The sequence below is a fragment of the Peromyscus californicus genome, unplaced genomic scaffold (assembly GCF_007827085.1).
Source record: "Peromyscus californicus insignis strain IS unplaced genomic scaffold, ASM782708v3 Scaffold_15__1_contigs__length_86483966, whole genome shotgun sequence".
Lineage (NCBI taxonomy): Eukaryota > Metazoa > Chordata > Mammalia > Rodentia > Cricetidae > Peromyscus > Peromyscus californicus.
In genome coordinates this window covers 50,478,981-50,501,125 of record NW_026294447.1, presented here as the reverse complement: position 1 = coordinate 50,501,125, position 22,145 = coordinate 50,478,981, and the positions used below count along the sequence as shown (strand labels likewise).

The 22,145-nt window shown below is 39.2% G+C and overlaps 1 protein-coding gene across 1 annotated transcript in view; it reads left to right on the top strand.

Annotated features, from left to right (window-relative positions):
• LOC128110627 (cation channel sperm-associated auxiliary subunit beta-like) overlaps positions 1-22,145 on the top strand; it is a 150,901-nt gene that overhangs the window by 103,059 nt on the left and 25,697 nt on the right. Inside the window, exons 17-21 of the mRNA XM_052738259.1 lie at positions 4,579-4,772; positions 10,461-10,796; positions 16,141-16,280; positions 18,525-18,722; positions 19,967-20,077. Of these exons, the coding sequence (XP_052594219.1) occupies positions 4,579-4,772; positions 10,461-10,796; positions 16,141-16,280; positions 18,525-18,722; positions 19,967-20,077 (979 nt within the window). The remainder of the gene's footprint in view (positions 1-4,578; positions 4,773-10,460; positions 10,797-16,140; positions 16,281-18,524; positions 18,723-19,966; positions 20,078-22,145) is intronic.

Sequence of the window (22,145 nt, the reverse complement as noted above, 5' to 3'; positions counted from 1 at the left end):
GTCTTGGGAATAAAACTATTATACAATCAATTATTGTGAATATATTTGAGGGGAGTAGTATTTTTTACTTCTGCCCTTTTAGGAATATTTCATATATAGGTCTAATGCAATAAGACTTTTTCTCAATTAGTGATTGATGGGGGAGGGCCCAGCCCATTGTAGGTGGTACCATCCCTGGGCTGGTGGTCCTCAGTTCTATAAGAAAGCAGGCTGAGCAAGCCAGGGGAAGCAAGCCAGTAAGCAGCAGCCCTCCATGACCTCTGCACCAGCTCCCATCTCCAGGATCTTTCCCTATTTGAGATCCCATCATGACTTCCCCCAATGATGAACAGCAATATGGAAGTGTAAGCCAAACAAACCCTTTTCTCTCCAACTGGCCTTTTGGCCATAGTGTTTTGTCACAGAAATAAAAACCATAACTAAGACAGACAGTATAGGCTACATGAGGATGTCATCAGAAACCATTGTAAAATGTTATGTTGGAGAATGAAACATTCACATTTTTTGAAAATTCACTCTGACTGTAATGGAAAGGGTGAAACAAGATAAGAGTAAAAGGCGTCTGACGCCTTAGAACCTGGGAGAAGAGAATGAATGGTGCTGAAACAGGTGCGTCTGGGAGACGGGAGGCCCTGGTGGACTATGATAGTTATGAGGAGTCAAGAGCCATGTAGGTGGCAGACAAGATGGTGCAGCCAGTAAAACACTTGCTGTACAAGCCTAATGACTTGCACTTGATCTCTGTAACCCGCAAGGGATAGAGAGAACCCACTCCCAAAAGTTATCCTCTGAGATTTACACACAGGTGGCATAGTCACACACACATCACACATACTAAGCATCCTAATAAGTCCATTTTCAAAAATAGTCGTGTAGGCGTTTGGTCTGCAGCTCAAGTGAATGTTGTCATTTTCTGAGATGAAGAGCATGGACATTCAGCAGGATAACAGTAAATTTCACATTAGACATATGCAGTTCCAAATGTCTGGTGGGTATTTAAAAGATGAGATGAAGACAACATGGACAGTTGGGTGTATGAATTCATTGTGCAGGAAAGATCAGTTACCCAGCATGTGGCAGTTGTTCACATATGTATGGGTAGCTCTACTGCAGGAGATTGTGTAAATACAGAAGAGGCATTCCAGGAACAGAGATTGGACCCTGGAGTGAAGGCTGAAGATGAGCAGTCAGGGGAAGAAAAGCCTATAAAAAGGAGGCCTCTAAATCCAGAAAAAGAAGTGCTTCCGGGGCTTCAGAGATGGCTCAGAGGTTAAGAGCACCAACTGCTCTTACAGAGGTCCTGAGTTCAATTCCCAGCACCCACATGGTGTCTCACAACCATCTGTAATGAGATCTGGCACCCTCTTCTGTATAGATAATAAATAATTCTTTAAAAAAAGAAATGCTTCCAAAAGCTTTTCAGTGCTTGGAGTAGCTAAAATAAGGACCAAGAAGTCACTTTGGATTTGGAGGCACTCTGGAGTAGAGTGACCTGGGTGAAAGCAATTTCATTGATGTGAGGTGCAGAAGATAGAAGGAGCTGGAGAGAGAGAGCAGTTATTGCATGGGAGCCTCCAATGCACCCATTCACACTGATGACAGTCAACTTTATCCAGTGTTGGCCCACTCAATAGTTATTCCACTCTACCTCCAGAACACACTGACCCCTAAATGTAAGCCCATCCTTTAATGCCCGAGTCCCCTTTCTTTTTTTTTTTTTTTTTTTTTTTTTTTGGTTTTTCGAGACAGGGTTTCTCTGTGTAGCTTTGCGCCTTTCCTGGAACTCGCTTTGGAGACCAGGCTGGCCTCGAACTCTCAGAGATCCGCCTGGCTCTGCCTCCCGAGTGCTGGGATTAAAGGCGTGCGCCACCACCGCCCGGCCCCCTTTCTTTTTTAAATGGTTGTTTCTCTCTTCCCCTTGAACTACACAGAATGTGCTCACCTAAAGCAATTCTTGACACTTAAAGACTCCAAATGAGAGAGGTTGGAGGACAGCTTTGGTAATTGAGTTGGCTGCTGGCTCTGGCCATTGACTTCAGACACAAAGAGCTTAACTTCTTAAAAATTAATGAACCGTGGTTTTTGTTAATTTATTGGAGCTTTACAACACAGTTGAGAAGAACAGAAAGTTCTCATGGACTCCACCACTACTCTCATTTTCCACACTGTCCACACGTGGCCCCAGAGTTGTACAGTTGCTCCAACTGATAACCTATATGGACATAATTTCACCCAGAGTTCATCATTTGTGGCAGGGTTCACTTTTTTTTTTTGAGAGAGAAATTGCTCTGTAGCCCAAAGCTGGCCTCAAACCCTCAATCCTCCTGCCTCATCCTCCTGAGTGCCAGCGTAACAGGCATGTACCACAATGCCCCCACCAGGCTTCACTCTTGATATCCATTCTCAGCGTTGGAACAAATGTCTGGCAGCATTAAAGCACAGACATAATAGTCTTGGTGTACTAACATTCCGCTGTGGCTCATCTATTAACCCTTGCCTTCCCAGCTCCTGGCAACATCTTTGTTGTTGTTGTTGTTGCTGTCTCCTTAGTTTTACCATTTCTAGAATGCCACACAATTGAAGTTACTCACCCCTTTGAGATTTGCTTCTGCCTCTTGAAATATGCCTGCAAGATTCCTATTACCTGGCTTAAACAAGACCTGAACAATTATTACATCACTAGACATGCTAACATAGAAGGGGAAATTTCATAGGGCCCCACTAATAAATAAAGAACTAGAGGCAACTAGAGAGGTGGGAAAATCACCTTCCTCAGGCATGAACCCCTCAGTTGGTTATCCAATAGCAAGTTGTCAGTCTTGACATCATGTACATACTAAATGTACTAAGCAGATTATAAATATACAACAAATAGAGGAAAAGAGGTAATGAATTTGAAAGGGAGAAAGATGAGAGAGGAGCTGATGTGAGAGGAAAAGGAAATGGGAAATGTTTTCATTATATTTTCAAAAAATTAAAAGATACCTATTAATTTCTAATGACTTGATAATTATTTAGTGATGACTAGTATTCCATTGTGTGTTTGAAAACGTTATATAGTATTCACCCATTGTTTTAATTTATTTTTATTGTTTTATGCATGGGTTTTTTGCCTATACATGCATCTATCTGTGCACTATGTGCATGCAGTGCCCATGGAGGCCAGAAGAGGGCATTGAATCTCCAGGAACTGAAGTTACAGATGTTTATGAACTGCCATGTGGGTGTTGGGAATCAAACCAGGTCCTCTGGAAGAGCAGCTGGTGGTCTTAAATGCTGAGCATCTCCCCAGCCCCAACCTATTCACCAACTGGAAGACATTCCAGCTGCTCCTGATGAACAAAATGCTAGCAGTATCCACATGTAGGCTTTGATAAACATATCTTTTCAGTTCACTTAGGTAAATACCTAGGAATATTGCATATGGTAAGAATATGTTTGAAATTAAAAGAAAATGCCTAACTCACCATACCTTTTTACATTCCCATCAGCAATGAATTAGAATTTCTTTCATACATTCTTAGCAACATTTGACATTGTTAGTGTTTAAGGTTTTGTTATTTTAAATTTCCAGTCCCCTGATGATATATGATGTGTTGCTCTTTCTGTGCTTACTTGCCATCTACCCCCTACACTCTCTTTCTCTCTCTCTCTCTCTCTCTCTCTCTCTCTCTCTCTCTCTCTCTCTCTCTCTCTCTCTCTCTCTCTCGTGTGTGTGTGTGTGTGTGTGTGTGTGTGTGTGTGTGTGTGTGTGTGAACCCATCTCCTCAGTGTTGGGATTATAAGACCTCTCTACCTTACTCTGTTTGCTCCCTCTTTCTTCTCTTCTCACTCTCCACTCTCTCTTTTTTGGCCATGTTCAGTCTGGACCCTTCCAGATGCCTCTGATTATTTTCTCCTTCTTAGCTACACTAAATCTCCTCCACCATACCTAGGAGCAGTCATGTCTCTTCATTTTTTATTTTTTTCATTCGAATGCAAAGTGTCAAATTGCTTTCTAGGAAACTTGTCTTAATTTACAATCACAGCAGTAGTGAATATGCAGCTATTTCCATTCAAATATCATCTCTGTGGAATTCTGACATCTAAAGATATTTATAGGCTGGGGATGTGGATCAGAGGTATAGCATTGGCCTAACAGTCATGATGTTCTAGGTTTGATCTCCACACAAAAGAGATGATAGATAGATATGCAGATGATAGATAATAAATAGATAGATAATAGATAGATAGATAATGATAGATGATAAATAGGTAGATGGTCGATAGATGGTACATAGATGGTAGATAGATAGATGATAGATAAGTAATAATAGGTAGGTAAGATAGTAGACAGATAGATGGATGGATGATAGTTATTTTTTCCCATTTTAAGTGTGAAAACATATGTTGTATAGGCCATTTTGTTGGTGTCTAGAAACTTTGAACAACCGTTTGCCAAATAGTCATTTGTTAGCTGGTAAATTCCTATCATCAATCCTAGTATTGGTATATTTTATTTGTAAACTATATGTTAATATGCCTGCTTATTTAAGCCATTGGGATATCCATTTTATATGTTTGTCATTTTGCTTTTAGTAAAAATGGAAATGCTTACATCAGAAAATTGCTAGTACATACCAATCGTCCTTTGGGATTTCATACCTCGGTTCTCACAGAAATAATAGAACCTTTTGGAGTAGAAAATTATTCGGATAGTGCTTCTGTACATGGTTCTCTTAAAATTTATTATACTGGAAACATTTTCTACCACATTGAAATTACAACAGCAGGTAAGTATAAAAATGTAATCTATCTCTGATGGTTACAAAAAATAAAGTTACTTTTTGAGAAGACTTCATGTTCCTTTATGTTTTAATGTATGCATGTGTGTGTGTGTGTGTGTGTGTGTGTGTGTGTGTGTGTGTGTGTATATGTGTGTGTGTATGTGTGTGTGTAAGTGTATCTGAACATTGAACCTAAAGCCTTGAATACACTGGGCAAGTGCTCTACCACTACAGTACTGTTCTTACTCTGCAATTCTAGTTCAACTGGCAATTAACCATAGTTTCCAGATACTTAGGTTGCAGGATCAGTTGTTCATAATATAACAAAACATACCTACAACTTCACTACTATGTCCTCAGAAGTAGTGTGTATTATTTATTACAGTGAGACTTATTTTATCCTAAACAGTGATCAGAGGATGTAAGAGAAAATAGGATTTTTGTGTCAATTAAAAATACATTTGGAATGCATTTTTAAAAAAACTTTTTAAAAAAGTGGCCAGGAATGATGATGCAACACCTTTAATCTAAGCACTTAGGCAAAGGCTGGAAGATCTTTGTGAGTTTCAGGCCAATCTGATATAGATATCAAGTTCCAAGCTAGGTAAGGAGGTATAGAGAGACTTTGTGTCAATTTTTTTCAAAGAATATGACTATTTTGCCCTACTTAATAAAAATGAATTTTAACAGGATGGTGGTGATGTACACCCTTAATCCTAGCACTCCGGAGGCAGAGGCAGGGATATCACTGTGAATTCAAGGCCAACCTGGTCTATAGAGTGAGTTCCAAGACAAACAGGGCTACACAGAGAAACCCTGTCTCAAAAACCAAAAGTGAAAAACAAAAAAGAGAGAGAGAAAGAAAGAGAATTTGAATCTTTGTCATAAAGGATGTTTCTATTTCTAAATATTATCTGGTAGATAACACAACCAAAGTTAATAGGGTTTGGGGCTAGATAGGTAGCTCAATGATTAAAAGTATATACTGCTTTTGTGGAAAACCCAAGTTCAGTTCCCATCACCAACCTCAGCACTCAGAACAACCTGGAACTCCAACTCCAGGGGATTCAATGTCTCTGCTCTCTGAGGGCACCTATACCCACATACACAAATGCATAATAACTACGCATAATTAAAACTTTTTTTTTTTTTTTTTTTTTTTTAGTCTTTCAAGACAGAGTTTCTCTGTGTAGCTTTGAAGCCTGTCCTGGAACTCGCTCTGCAGAACAGGCTGGCCTTGAGCTCACAGAGATCTGCCTGCCTCTGTCTCCCAAGTGCTGAGATTAAAGGCATGAGCCACCACCACCCGGCAAATTAAAACCTTTTTAATTTAGTGAAGGATTTAGTTTTTACTCTGAGTAACTGTGAAGGTTTTGCTAGAAAATGACTGATCTGATTTGAGGTTAACAAGATCGCTTTGTCTTTGTGACTAGGCAGGAGACATAGACAGGCCACAGAGGAAGGCAGAGAAGCCAGCCAAAGGCAAGTCATTGGGTGGGAGATCATGTCAAACCTTAGGTTCCTTTTTCTTCTCCAATTGTCAAACCTGCACCTTGTCAAGCCAAGCATGCACAAGGCTCTGGGTTCAATCTCCAGCACACAGAGAGAGGTAAAAGAGAGGAAGAAGGACTGTGGTAAATCTGAAGGCCACCAGGTGGTTCACTTCTGAACCCTAGCACTTGGGATTCTGAGACAGGAAAATCATGAATTTGGGGTGAGCCTCAGCTACATAGTAAGAACCTGTATTGTTTTTCTTTTTTACTGAAAAAAACAAAATATATTTTGATCAAGTTTCCCCTCCCTCCAATTCTTCCCAGATACTCCCTAGCACTCTATTCTTCCAACTTTATGTTCCCCCTAAAAACAAACAACAAACACACAATACTCCCCCACAAAAACAGAAACCAAAATATACAAAGGAACAATAAGACAAAATGCCCAAACAAAACAAAATAAGACAAAAAATCTACAAAAATACCATTGAGTTTGTTTTGTGTTTGCTGACTCTTCCTGGGTATGAGACCTACCCTGCCTGAGCAGGCTCTCTCTCTCTCTGTCTCTCTGTCTCTCTGTCTCTCTGTCTCTCTCTCTGTCTCTCTGTCTCTCTGTCTCTCTGTCTCTCTGTCTCTCTGTCTCTCTCTCTCTCTCTCTCTCTCTCTCTCTCTCTCTCTCTGTGTGTGTGTGTGTGTGTGTTTCCATATCTACTCCTGGAAGTGTCTATAGTAGTGAGGCACTAACACGTGTATATAGAAGAATGTCATTGAAAGTCATTTTATTGCTATGTTCCTTTAGCAAAATAATAGTATTTAATTTTCCCCTAGGCCATAGCATATATAGTCTCAAGTTCTTCACCACTTTATCAGTGTCAAGTGTGACTTCTATCTCATAGAGTGGGCCTTAAATCCATTCAAAAAGTGGTTGATTACTTCCATAATATTTGTGGCAGTGTTGTGCCAGTATGTCTTGCAGACAGATCACTGTTGTATATCACAGGATTTGTAGCAGGGTTGATAATTAACTATCTCCTCCGGCAGCATGCATGCAGAGTACCTTCTAGTACCATGAACACTAATCATAGGTATGAAGCTTCTAGTTAGGTACCAGCTTGACTTCTCTGTGTTTAATGAGATATATTAAATGTTGTCTTCATTGAAGGGCCTTACCAGCAGTTTGTGGAGAGTAACCAATGCCTTTGGTGATAGCCTGTGATGCTTGTGGCTTTTCTTTTTTTTTTTTTTTTTTTTTTTTGGTTTTTCGAGACAGGGTTTCTCTGTGTAGCTTTGCGCCTTTCCTGGAACTCACTTGGTAGCCCAGGCTGGCCTCGAACTCACAGAGATCCGCCTGGCTCTGCCTCCCGAGTGCTGGGATTAAAGGCGTGCGCCACCACCGCCCGGCGCTTGTGGCTTTTCATGGGGCCCTTTAGCCAACAACTCAACAAGATGTAACCCATTCCTGGCACTGGAGGTTTTACATGGTGGCATAAAATGTCTAGTTGGAACATTGTCCTCCTTATTATTTGGTGACTCCATTTAGATTCCTTTTATATATGAACATATTTTAGGCACAGTAGTAGGTTTCCATATGATTTTTAAATGACCTTTGATGTTGATTATTCCTCCCGTGTATTCCCTCCTTTTACTCTTCTCTTGAATCCGTATCCCTATTTGATCCTCCTATTTTAGTTTCCCTTTGTCTCTCCATAACAATATATTCTGTATATTTGGATCTTCTTTCTCCATCTTTTAGTTAATTTGACTAATGATTTTTCAATCTTCTATTTTCTCTAAGAACCAACTCTTCATTTCAAGATTTTTTTGTATTGTTTTTATTGTTTGTTTTGATTTCATTCCTGAGGTTGATTATTTCTTGCTGTCTGTTCTTTTGGGGTGTTAATTCTTCTTGTTCTAGAGCTTTCAGCTGTGCCACTAAGTTACTAATATGAGATCTCTCCAACTTTTAATGTAGGCACTTAGTGCTGTGAACTTTCCTCTTACAGCTGCCTTCATTGTGTCCCATAGGTTTGGGTATGTTGTGTTTTCATTTTCATTATTTCTTTCTTAATATCTGTCTTGACCCATTTTTCATTCAGTGGTGAGTTGGTGTCCATGAGTTTGTATACTTCCTGTTGTTGTTGATATCCAACTGTAATCCATGGCAGTCAGATAGGATGCACGGTGTTACTTCACTTTTCTTGTATCTGTTGAGACTTTCTTTGTATCCAAGTATGTGGTCAATTGTGGAGAAAGTTCCATGAGCTGCTGAGAAGAAACTATATTCTTTGTGTGGGGGTGAAATACTCTGTTAGGTTCATTTGATTTATGATATTCATCTCCAGCATTTCTCTTTTTAGTTTTTGTCTGGATGACTTGTCTATTGGTGAGGACCAAAGTTCAGATCCCAGCACCCATGTCAGTAGTCTCACTACTGTCTGTAACTCAAACTCCAAGGAATCTAATGCCCTCTTCTATCCTCTCTGCAAACCTAGACACACATGTATGTCTATACACATGCAGAGGCACATAGATGCACAAGTAAATACAAATAATTTTTAAACTTTTCAAAGAATTCTTTGTATGTTTGAGATATGAGTCTATTATCAGATATGTGTATTGCAAAATTTGTCCCAGTCTATGACTTGTCTATTAATTCAATTAACAATGTCATAAAACAGAAACTTAATTCCAATGAAATTAAGTATCTTGCTCATAGACCTGTTGTTAGCCGTCTATCTGTAACCTTATTGCCAAACTAAAAGCTGTCTAGAATTATCTTTGAAAAGATCTAAGTGTGGCATTCCACATCGAGAATTATGATCCATTTGACTAAATTTTATGAAGTTGTAAGTTCTTTATCTAAATTGTTTCTTTGCTTCTGCATATACTAGTCTTCCTGCCATGTATTAAGAAGACTGTACTTAATCTCTTCAATTTCCTTTGCTTTTTTCTGAGGGATTAGTTTCAGTATATGTGTGAGTTTATTTCTAGATTTTTTTGTTCAATTTCCTTAATGTCCAGTCTTTCCCCCAAAACACATAGTCTGAATGACTGCAGCTATATGGTAAGTTTGAAAATGATAGTAACAATTCTATAAATTTGTTTTATAAACTTATAGAATTACTATAATGTTATAGATTATTATATTAACCATTCTCTTCTTTTGTCTGTCCATGTAACATAACTAAAATTTGAATATTGATAAAAATTAATTTTTAGGATTTTGATTGGAATTGTATTAAATATCAATCTTTCAAACTCTCCTTCTCTCCCATATTTTTCTTACTATATAGCCAAGGTCAACCTCAGAATCAGATTCCTCTGCCTTCTTCTTTTTTCTTGATGGTACATGATGGATGCTATGGTTTTTAATTTGAAAACTAGAGCTGGAAAGTTAGCTGAGCAGTTAAAAGCATTTGTGTTTCTTGCAGAGGACCCAGTTTGATTTGCAGCACCCACACGGTGGCTCACAGCCATCTGTAACTCCAGTCCCAGAGGACCCGACATCCTCTTCTGCCTCCGCTAGCACCAGGCGTGTACATGGTGTCCTTACATACATGCAGCCAAAACAATCATACACATAATAAATCTGATTTTTTCATTTAAATTAGAAGTCTAAATATTCATGGTTGAAATACAGGAAATTATTGACAAAGAACAAAAGGAAGGAAGGAAAAGACAGGTAAAGAATGAAGGAGGAGAGAGAGAAGGAAGATTCTCCTGTTTTTTTCCCTGCTAGAAACTTGTTTTAGATTTATATCTTTCAGCTAATGTGTACGCATTTTGCTTACACATATGTATGTGTACTATGAACACAGTACCTGTGGAAGTCAGAGGAAACAGTTGAGTCACCAGGACTGGAGTGACAAATGGTTGTAACCACCATGTGGGTTTTGGGAACCAGACTTGGGTCCTATGAAGAATAGCAAAAGCCTTTGACAACTGACCCATCTCTCCAGGCTTTCTGCTGAGAATTTTATAGAAAAATGGTAAACATTAAAGTATAGCTTTGTGTACCACATATTCTTAATGAACTTTCTATAAAATGATGTGTTTTAATTGTAACTGAAGTTTAGAAAATGTGTTCTCAAGCCATGTCATATTTTTAAAACTCAGATAAAACATTTGTTAATTATGGTCACATTTGCTGAGTCAACATTAAATGTTTTCTTTTATACCAAATCTTCTGTTTTATCTCCAGCTTCCTACGCAAAATTTACAGTTGAAGATGTAGAAAAGACTGTGGTGAGACCTGGCTACAGCAGCTTCCTGATCACAGAATTTAGAGATCTAAAGAATGTTTTATCCCTGGCTACTATGCCTCATAAAATAAAATCAACTTTGCTATTCCCAGTAAGGTCTTGGTTCTTATACAACTTTGGCTCAACTAAAGGACGGAATTGGACCATAAGTTTAAAACCATGTAATTATTGGGTTCAACAAGATGATCATGATATTGTATCCCTCAACGTTTTGAAGTATATTGATGTGGGAAACAAAGAAAATTATGAACTTAAGTTGATCCCTAATACAAGAGGTAAGTTCTCTTTTATAGAAAAAGTAAAAAGGAGTTATTTCTTTTCTTAAGTATAAAACATAATTCTTTGCTATTCAGTTTGGCTTCTGTGATTGCTAGGATTCCACTAGTAACAGAGTTATGTTCTAATTATGGTTAATGACTGCATTCTAGGTTCTGTATTAAATGTTTTATAGATATTTTTAATGTTTAGAGTCACCCTAAAAGTCTAGATGATAATCATTTTATCAATGAGGAAATAAAGGTAAATTAACAGTCAAGGCTTATATCATATTGTAGCATTTTTTTGTTGTCCTTCTAAATGAAACCCTTTTAATTTCTTTGGTATGGCAATATTTATCTTAGTTATTTTTATTTTGTGTCTATGAGTGTATTGCCTGCAATAACTGCCCCATGTGTCTGCGCATGGAGGCTAGAAGAGGGTATCAAATCCCCTGGAACTCAGTGACACATGTGTGAGATACCATGTGAATGCTAGATATCAAACCAAGTTCCTCTACAAGAACATCAAGTGCCCTTAACCACTGAGCTGTCTCTCTAGCCCCTATTTCAGGTATTGAATTCAAGTCCAAATGGATTTTACATAAAATACTATAGTATATCTTATATTTCAGCATATTTATTGTAAAAACATGTGAAGCTAGTCTGTAGATGTATCCAACCATCTTATTAAATAAGAAACACAGAGCCAATTCAGAGAAGAAAGCCAAGAGGTTAGAGCTAAGATCCTCACCCTTCCTGCTTCAGCGATCCTCTTCAGCCAAGAGAGCTCTTGAAAAGGAGCTACTTCCTGTGTGTTTGTCTTTATAAAGACTTTCGGTTCTGCCTTCTCATTGGTTGTAAACCCATGCCTCGTCACTGCCTGTCTGTAAAGACTTCCAGGTCTTCTATGGTTGGAATTGAGATTAAAGGCATGTGTCTCCAATGCTAGCTGTATCTTTTTACACACAGAGATCTACCTAGCTCTGTCTACCAAGTGCTGGGATTAAAGGCATGCGCCACCACCGCCACGCTCTTGCTATGGCTCTAATAGTTCTGACCCCCAAACAACTTTATTTATTAACATACAATTAAAATCACATTTCAGTACAAGTAAAATACCACCACACTAGACTGGCAAGATGTCTCAGCAAATTAGGGCACTTTCCACCAAGACTGTTACCTGAGAACCACAATCAACATAGTAAAGGGAGAGAAGTAAGAACCAAGTCCCACAAGTGGTCCTTCAACCTTCCAAAGAGCACCATCTCATGCACAGATCCACATTAATATGCAAGACACTCACTCACACACATATTACTAAATATGTAAATAAATAAATAAAAATACAATAACAATTAAAAATCTGAGGGTTAATGAGATGGCTCCGTGGATTTGAGCACTTGCCATGCAACTCAGACAACCCAAGTTTGACTTTTAGATCCCACAATGGAAACAGAGAATTGACTCCCAAAAGTGGTCCTTTGACCTGAACATGCCCACCATGGAATCCAAGAACACATACATACAAACACATCATATATACACAATAATAATGAATTAGTAAAAACAACAATATAAGAACTTTTAAGAATTTAAAGTATGCAAAACCAAGACTGTCAGAGCTAAAGTTTCTCTGTGGTAATAGGGTTTGTTGAATCATTACAGATACTAGCCAGCAATGGGCCAAGTCCTGGGACAACTACCAGTAGCAGGGCTAGATAGCAATTGGAGAAAGGAAAGATAAGTTCTGTACATTGAAATGACATAGATTATAGATAAGAGCAGTGAGAGAACTCAAAATAGGGGCAGTTTTGAAGTAGATGGATCATCAACAAGCAGGACAGAGTTGCACCTGCTGGGAACCATTATGATTTAACTAAGTTTCCAATGTATGCATATATTGTCATTGTGAAAGAGTCACCAGTGTTGAGGAGACAAGTGTTGGTAGGTAAGAATCAGGTTTATTATGTACCCTGAAGAAGGAAGAACTATTTCCTTAAAGCTGTCATCCTAGCTCGGAGCTTGTGATGGTTTCTGTTGTCAACTTGACAAATAAGATTCACCTGGGGAAAAAGGCCTCTGAGCGTGCATGTGAGGGATTATCTTGATTACCTTAATTGATGTGGGAAGACCCATCTTAATTGTAGGTGGACCCATTCACCTGGACTGTGGGAAGTGGAGCAAGCAAACTGAGTACCGGTGTGCGTTAGTGTACTGTTCTCTGCTTCTTGGCTGTGGATGAAATGCCCAGCTGCTTCAACTTGACTGCTCCACCAGGATGGACTGTACCTTGAGCTGTGGGCTGAAGTAAACTCTTCTTTTTGTATGCTGCTCTTGTCAGATTTCTATCATAGCAACAAGGAAGAGCTAAGACAGGGCCAAAGGATGTTTTTATGGGCAGAGTCAGTGAGGCTGCAGGCTGGACAGGCTTGGTAAGGAAGAGTCTGTGTCTTTTCTAGAACATCATAATGGATTTTGCCCTTACTAGTTTGCTAAGGAAGGGCTAGAAGTCTAAATATGACTAAAGAGATGAGTACTGGAGAAAGCAGAAGAGAGATGTGCAGTCAATGTGGCACATTGAGAAGAAAATAGATAAAGAGGCCTAGGTCTGTCTTTGAGTACTGACATGTTTCAGGTTTCTATAGAGGATGAGTTGGAGCAGTAGAAATAATCTAACAATTTCAGTCAAGGTGTGGTCTGGTTGTTCATCCTCAATTCTGGGCCTACATGTTGCTTCAGAGTTCATACTGCTGCCAAAGCCAGAAGAGACAAACCAGTTCCTGTGAGATGATTGCTCCTGCTTGTGTGTACAGCTCCTGTTATTCCCAGTAACATCAGGTTTAGGACAATGATTGGGAATGGAGTTCTGGACAGCACATGGAAAGACTCAGGGAAAAATGCTTCAGTTACTCTTACTTCATCTTTGAAAGGGCCTGAGACAGATTAGGTGCTGTGGGGTTTCAGGCCTCCTGCCTCATAATAACAGCCCTTAAGATGCAGTGAAACTCTGGCAAAGTCAGTTGCCAACCCATAGTGGCAGATGCTGCACTGAGTGTGAAACATCCATTCCATCCCTGAGTGCAAGTCCATCCCCCCTCTTTCCTATTGGTTGGATGATACAGAAGGTAAAGACTTTCCCATCTGACATCTCAGCTTCATCATCCCTCATGCCCCCAGCCTCTCACCATCCCAAATTTATTCCCTAATCCTGTTTTGCAAATGTTCAGTCTTATAAATCAGCTGTTGTGAAGTTGTCCTGTGATGTAACTGCCCCAGCATCTGCTTTAGTCATGCCCCCACCCCTGGCCTCTTTTGATGCATACACTTAGTCACATAGTAGGCTATCTGGATTTTTTATTTTATTAAGCTGCATTTTGTTTGTGTTTGTGAGGGTATATCATTCCACACATGGACTACAGTGCATGTGTGGACATCAGGGAACAACTTTTGGGAGTAAGGTCTCTCCATCTACCCTATGGTTCCCTAGAATGGAACTCAGGTCATCTGTATTGTAAAGAGCAAGTGCCTTTACCCCAACTCTGTATTTTCCCACTAGAGATAAACCTTGAAAGAAGTTCACCAAAAGGCACACAAGCAGATGTCAGCCTTTGGGATGGGAGACCCAACATCTCATGTTTCTCTGAAGCCATAAGACATCTGTGTATTGAAAAAAAACATATTTTATTTCTTATAATATTCCTAATTTTTTAAGTATACTCTTTGAATAATTAATATGTTCATATAAAGTTAAACAGGAGTCTGGTGATGTCGGACTTTCTTTGGACTGCCAGCTTCCAAATAATGACTTGGAAACTTTTTATTAATTATGAAAGCTTGGTCTTAGCTTAAGCTTGTTCCCAGATAGCTCTTATAACCTTATATAACTGATTTATATTAATCTACATTCTGTCGTGTGGCTCATTACCTATGTACTTATGTTCAAATCCCTCAGTGTCTGGCTAGCGAATTTTATGCACCTCAGATTCTGTCCCAGAGTTTCTCTCTCTCTCTGGAAGTCCTGCTTATCCTCTCCTGCCTGATTATTGGCCATTCAGCTCTTTATTAAAACAATCAGGTGCCTTAGAGAGGCAAGGTAAAATAGTGACACATCTTTACATAGTGTGATTAAATAGCCTGCAACAGTCTGGTCCAAAGTAAAGGACAGATCTGAAATGAAGATGGGAATGCCAGGCTTTTGTCTTTTTGGTTTCCTGGTGGACCCTAGTGAAAGTTGATGTTTTATAACAAAAGCAGTTTCTAGGTGCCTGTTATCCGACAAGTCAGAGATGTCAAACTTTTTATCCCATTTGAGTCACTCTTCAGATGTCTGCAAGTTCATGTGAAGCTTCAATGCTTTTAGCCAAGCTTTTAAGGCCCTACAAAGTGGCATGCACAACTGTTAGAGCTCACATAGCAGAGGTCTTATCCACATAAAGACAAATGTGAAGACACTAATGTATGACATCCAAAATTCATAATATCTTAATTTCTATAGGTGCCACTTATCTATTAAGAGGTAAGGGGCCCAGAGTTTCTTTGTCTTCTATCCCCTGGCTGTCACTAACTGCCTTGGCTTTGCCTCTGAGTGGGTACAAATCCAGTAAACAACACCAGGAGTGAAGGAAAGGCTTTCTTCTTCCATCAAGAAAGAATACACTGGGAATAATTTCCAAAGCAATTTCGCTCGGGGGGAAAAAAAGGCAAAAAGCTGTGCTTTTCTTTTCCTTTACTGAGAAAACGTATCCATACTTTCATAGGTGTGTTATTAGATGGAAACATCCTTGAGTATGCTCAGTTCAAGTTCAAGGTCATGAGTTGTTCAAAAGAGGGGGTGGCAGCTGGGAATTCCATAGGGCAGAAAATGTAGTATTTCAGTGAGCAAAGTTTACCCTAGGTTGCCTAAAAAGAGTGAGTCAGAGAGACTGGGATGTTTTCTGATTCCTAGGTTTCTCTGGAGGAGATTTTCCCAAACCAGTCAATATCACCTACAAGTCTCTGAAGGAGCACTAGAGAGATGGCTCCCATGGCTCTTTATAGAACTGAGTTCAGTTCCCAGCGCACACAAAAACTTTTCAGGGATAGCAATAGTCATTTAAAGGGCATCAGCTTCCTCAGCTCCATAGTTGTATGTAATTGTACCTACAAATACCTGCCTAGTACCAAACATAACCAGTAGTACCCAAGTGACCTTGCTATCCTTTGAGAACCTGGATGAGAAGTGAGGAGTGGAAGGGAAATCCATGTTCTGAGGGAAATATCTGTGAAGGTAAAGTTTTCTAAGAACTATTAAATTGCCAATCATTATTGAGTTGTTTCTACAATTTTCATTATGTAATGTTAGCTGTTGGCACTGTTTCCATAGGTATGAAACTACTTCAAGTCCCACCAGTCATTGTGGTTGTTGGAAACCCAGCCTTACTGGAAGTTAAGACGGAAGGCTATTTTGATGTCATTGATAGTTACAATTTGAAGGTTCACATAGCTAGCAATTTTTTCCAAAAAGTAAGTTTTTTTAAAATTTCAAAACAATCTATTAGATATAGAAAATATAGACTTAGTAGCTATGAAAGACAAACAATCTTTCCATCAAGTGTAAGTAAGTACATTTCACATGTGTGATATTTTATAAGGAAGAGTGGAGGTTTTGATAAAGGTTAACCATATGAGGTCTGGTCAAGTGTGTTGTACACCTTTAATTTCAGCACTCTGGTGTAGATGTAACCAACCATCTTATTAAATAAGAAACACAGAGCCAATTCAGAGAAGAAAGCCAAGCGGTCAGAGCTAAGAGCCTCACCCTTCCTGATTCAGAGATCCTCTTCAGCCAAGAGAGTTCTCCGAAAGGGACCTACTTCCTGTGTGTATGTCTTTATATAGTCTAGCTGTTCTGCCTTCTCATTGGTTGTAAACCCAAACACGTGACTGCCTTGTCACTGCCTGTATGTACCGCCCTCCAGGTCCTTAAAGGCATGTGCCACCACTGCCACACACTTGCTATGGCTCTAATAGCTTTGACCCCCAGGCAACTTTATTTATTAACATACAATTAAAATCACATTTCAGTACAAATAAAATACCACCACACTCTGGGGGCAGGTGCAGGCAGAGATATCTGAGAATTGAGGCCAGCCTGGTATATATAGTGTATTCCAGACCAGCCAGGGCTACATAGTAAGAGAATCTTTAAAAAAAATAAAAAATGAAAAGCTTTTATATTTTTACATTTTTAAACTTTTTTTCTAATTTTATCTTTTGTTTTCTCTTCATTGTTAATCAAAATTTCTCTCTTGCTCTTTTCTGCTCCTCCAGTTCATTTTCTTTTTTTCTTCTTTTTCTTTCTTTTTCCTGACCCCTACCCCTTCCTGATTCCATATTTTATCTTAAATGTTTTGAACCTCAAACCACACTCCACATAATTTTTGTGTAAGGCAAATTGCTAAACAGTCTTATTAGTAAAAAAAAAAAAAAAAAAAAAAAAACAAACAAAAAAAAAAAAAAACTGGAGGAAGATATTGGGAAAAAACTGAGAGATCAGAAAAGCAGAAAGAAATCAGCCACATTTCTACCACTTAGAGATCCTCAGCCAAAGAGAGCTATTTCCTGTATACCCATGCTTATATGCCTTTCTGTTCTGAATCTCACACCTTCTCTCTGCATAGCTACATCACTTCCTGTCTGGCTATACAGACCTCCAGACCTCTATGGTTAGTGCTGTGATTAAAGGCACGTGTCACCATGCCTGGCTCTGTTCCCCAGTGTGGCCTTGAACTCACAGGGCTCTAGATGGATCTCTGCCTCCCAAATGCTAGGATTAAAGGTGTGTGCTGCTATTGCCTGACTTCTATTTTTAATATAGTGGCTGGCTTTTTCCTCTGATCCTCAGATAAGTTTTATTAGGGTGCACAATTTATTGGGGGACACAATATATTACCACATTTTTGGCCATTTTATTTTATATGGTTATTGATAGCATAGTACTTGGCTTTAATATGTTTTATTATATTCTTATATCTGGTTTAGTTTGGTTGTGCTACTTATATGTCAGTTTATTTCCCTCCCTACGTGCTGCTAGGGTTCTAATGGTCAGCTTTAACTACCAACTTGGCATAATCTACAATCACCTGGGAAAGGTGTCTCAATAAACTTGTCTAAATCACATTGGCCTATGAGCATACATAAAAAAAAAATTTGTTAAGTAGATTAATAGAGGTGGCAATACCCACCCTGGATATTAGAAACAAAGAAACAAAATTAACAGACTTCAAGACAAAAACACTCGGTGTTGGGAATGTGGCTCAGTTGGTAAAGTGCTTGTCTGGCATCCATGAATCCTGGGGTTACATATACCAGGTACATTACTGCATACTTATAGTACCAGCACTTAGAAGGTGGAGGCAGGAGAAAAAAATCAATGCAAGTCCTCTGATCTGTACAACACACACACACACACACACACACACACACACACACACACACACACACAAATAAATGTAGAAAAAACTAACCACAAAGCATGAGACTACCTCAGTCAGTCTGTGTCAAGGGTTTTAAATAGCTCCTTTAATGTTGTTTTGCATCTACTACTTGTTGATATTTATTCTCTTCCTTTGGCTGGCTTGCTCCATGCTTAATAAACTCATTCAATCAAAACCAAAAACATAACTATCATGATCATTCTCTGGATCATTACAAACAATGTATTGAGGTGTTCCCAGGATTCTAACCTTCATTCCTTGATGTTTCCAGGGTTCCACTTCACTATCACTTGTTATGTGGGAAGCCTCAACTTCATGCTCCGTAACTACAATGTTGCCCATCATGAAGAGCAGTTGCAGCTACCTCAAGACTCTATACCACATTCCTGGCAGACAAATACCACCTGAAGACTGGATTAGTGGAGTTCACAAGGACAGTCAGGGTTTCAATCTGATCAAAACTCTGCCGGTAAGAAATCTAATTGTAGCACCTTTAAGAGAACAAGTGGTGTATTTCTCCTGTGTGCTCCCATGGGCAGTCTGTGTTAGCATTTCTGCTCTGAGGTGCTCTAGCACTGCCATCATTTTCAAACTGTGGGTCATTTTGAGAACATGATGGTGAGGATCCATTTGTAAACTGAGAAAACCTTCTGAACTAACTGTGTTTCGTACTAACTCCTCTCATTACAATTAGTATCATCATACGATGATGGTATAATCTTGGGCTTTTGTGATACGTGCAGCTATTTTGATTTACAATGACGTGTCTCAAACTGATGCATCTGATTGGTCCTATTTCTCTTTGGGTTTAGGTTTGTTTGGTTTTTTTGTTGTTGTTGTTGTTTCCTCAGATAAAGTTACAAAAGGTTGAACTTGAACTTTCAGTTCTGCTGTGGATAATCTTATTTCAATATAGTAATTTTGCTTTTGTTTTGTTAGACTTGTGAGTCTAACAAATAATTTTGTTTTTGTGTGTATGAGAGTGGCCAATATGCACGTGTGCAAGTGTGTGTGCAGGTATGTTTGCCCATGTGGTGTGGAGACCAGCAGTTAACATCAGAATGTCTTCCTCAATTGTTTCTCTGCCTTATTTCTGAGGCAAGATCTCTCACTGAGCCTAGAGATCACCATTTTCCCTTAACTGGCCAATGAGCTCCCAAGATAGTCCTGTCTCTGTCCCCAGCATTGGGGTTACCAGTTCATACTGCCACAATTGGTGTTTTTACTTGGGTACTAGGATCCAAACTCAGGCCCTCACACTTGAGTAGCAGACACTAACTACCAGCTGAGACATCTGATCAGCCATTTTAGTTGTGTTTTGTTTTATTTGGGGATTCTTATGACCATTTTAAAACTAAAAATTAGTTTTAGTTTTGTGACAGAAAAAAAAATAATAAAATTTGAAGGTGTGTTATAACTGTGTCATGAGCCTCTTCTGTAAAATGCTTGGATACACCTGCATTAACTTTACGACAGCTGTTTTAAGTAGTAAAAGTAATTTTCACCTCTTTACAAGTCAGGATTACATTATCACAGGGTAAGGTTTTTTGAAGCTACAGAAACTTAGGGGTATGGATACTGAAGAGGAGTTTACTGTAATGTGTGGAGCTGAATGTGAAATATTTGCATTGAACAGTTGTCTAGAAAAACAAAATATTTGTGCCTTGATGAATAATAACATATGGCCCTCTTTCTTTGCTTAAACACTTGCAGATAAACTACAGACCTCCATCCAATATGGGAATTTCTATTCCACTCACAGATAATATTTATCATGCAGACCCTAGCAAACCCAGACCAAGAAGTCTATTTCACAAGTCAAAGGTAAATAATTTGTCTCTAAATGAACTAATGCAGTGTTTGTTTTATATTTAAGAAATCACTGTGCTGATTACATGGGTTAGCTGGTAAAGGCACTTGACATCAAGCCTGAACCTCAGTCTGACCCCCAGGAAGCAGTAGAAGGAAAAAAATGATTCCTGCTAGTTTTCTCTAAACTCTACCCACTTCATGACAAATGCACCTCACACATACACACACAGATACACACCTGATACATACATATTAACATATATGTATATATATATATATATATACTTGTTTACTTGAAATTTTAATAGAGATACCCTTTATTTAGAGTGTACATGGGCACAGTTATGGGAATTTAATGAAAAAGTTCAACCATTTTTATTACTCCAGGACTACTGCTGTCCCTTTTTTAGCTACTCCAACTTTGACCCTTTCAGCTACTCTCACACTACTTTCCAGCTATGGTACTTTTTGAATGTAATTGGCCCCCATAAGCTCATAGGGAGTGGCACTATTAGGAGATGTGGCCTTGTTGGAGAAAGTGTGGTCTTGTCAGAGGAGGCTGGATAATACACACCTTTAATCCAGACCTTAAGGCTGGAGGGCACACTTTTAATGTGGGCCACACCTTCTGTTGGAAGTGTGTCATTATGAAGTCTTTTTCTCAAGCTTCACTCAGTGTGACAGTTAGTCGACTTCCTGTCCTCTGTAAGATATAGCACCCTCAGCTCCAGCACCACATCTTCCTGCATGCTGCCATGTTCCCCTTCATGATGATGATGGACTGAACCTCTGAACTATAAGCCAACCACCTCAATGAAATGTTTTTCTTTATAAGAGTTGTCGTGGTCATGGTGTCTCCTCACAGCAATAGAACACTGACTAAGACAGCAGCCAAGAGGCTCATATGGATGCTCTCCTTGACTTCTCGGATCCCATGTAGATTTCAAAGGACACAGGTAGAGGAAGAGCCTTGTGTTTTGAAAGGAATGGTGTCCAAAAGGAAAGGCCACTCTTTGTCCTAACATAGTCATATTAAAACTCCTGCTATGTTATTAGTAGAAAGTAGGCTGGCTCCCTGGAGTTGGCTGACACCTACCAGGAGGTGAAGTGAGCATGACAGAACACAGGGAAGCATTAGGGGTCAGAGAAAAGGTGTATTATCTGGGGAACACCTATGGTGCCTGGTATGCAAACACACATACACAAGCACTACACAAATTATCACTTCTCTTGCTGAAAACAAGTCAATGTCTTCCCATTGCTTTCAAAGGAAAAACATGACTTTGGCATCACACCTGACCCTTGTCAATGAGAGGCAGACAGACAAAGCCTGAGGAATTTCCCATTAGGGACCTCCACTAAGTGAAGCTGAAATCTTGACTATACCACAGAAGAGCATTCAGGATGAATCAGACCCAAGAAGAGCTCAGTTTGGACAGTGAAGTCAAGGCATACTACATACCTTAGCCTTAAGCATTGTTAAGCACTGTTGCTCAGAGAGAGGTACCTGAGGTGTCATATGCATGATTCTGTGGCCTGCAAAATTACATTGCTAAAAGATGTGACTTACAGCCATGTCAAAGATTCAGTAAAATTTAAAATTAGGCCAAGTTTTAAAAGTAAGCTTTTAAAAAGCATATGTACTTGTTGGTTTATCTCCGTTATGTATTTCCTTTTGGCCTGATGTGTTGAGACCAACATCCCAGCATGCTAGAGGCAAAGGCAGATGAATCTCTGTGAGGTGTCAAGCTAAGGCCTTGACCAGTGGGAGAATTTCCTTTTGTAAAAGAAATGTTAAGATGGTTTGTGAGGTTCCTTGTTCAAGTTTCAAGCTGAGGATGGTGTGCTACTATAATTAAACCCAAAGGGCACATTAGTTCTGGCCCTAAGCACACATGGCCCACTTGTTTCAATATTCTGGTATTGTGTGATTTTGTTTGTATTCTGAGAAATAAAGCTTGCCTGGAGATCAGAGGGTGGAGCCAGCCACTAGTTAACCCTAGAGGCCAGGCATTAGAGGCTCTTGCCTTTAATCCCAGCATGATCGGGAGGTGGAGACAGGAATATAAGGTGGGTAGAG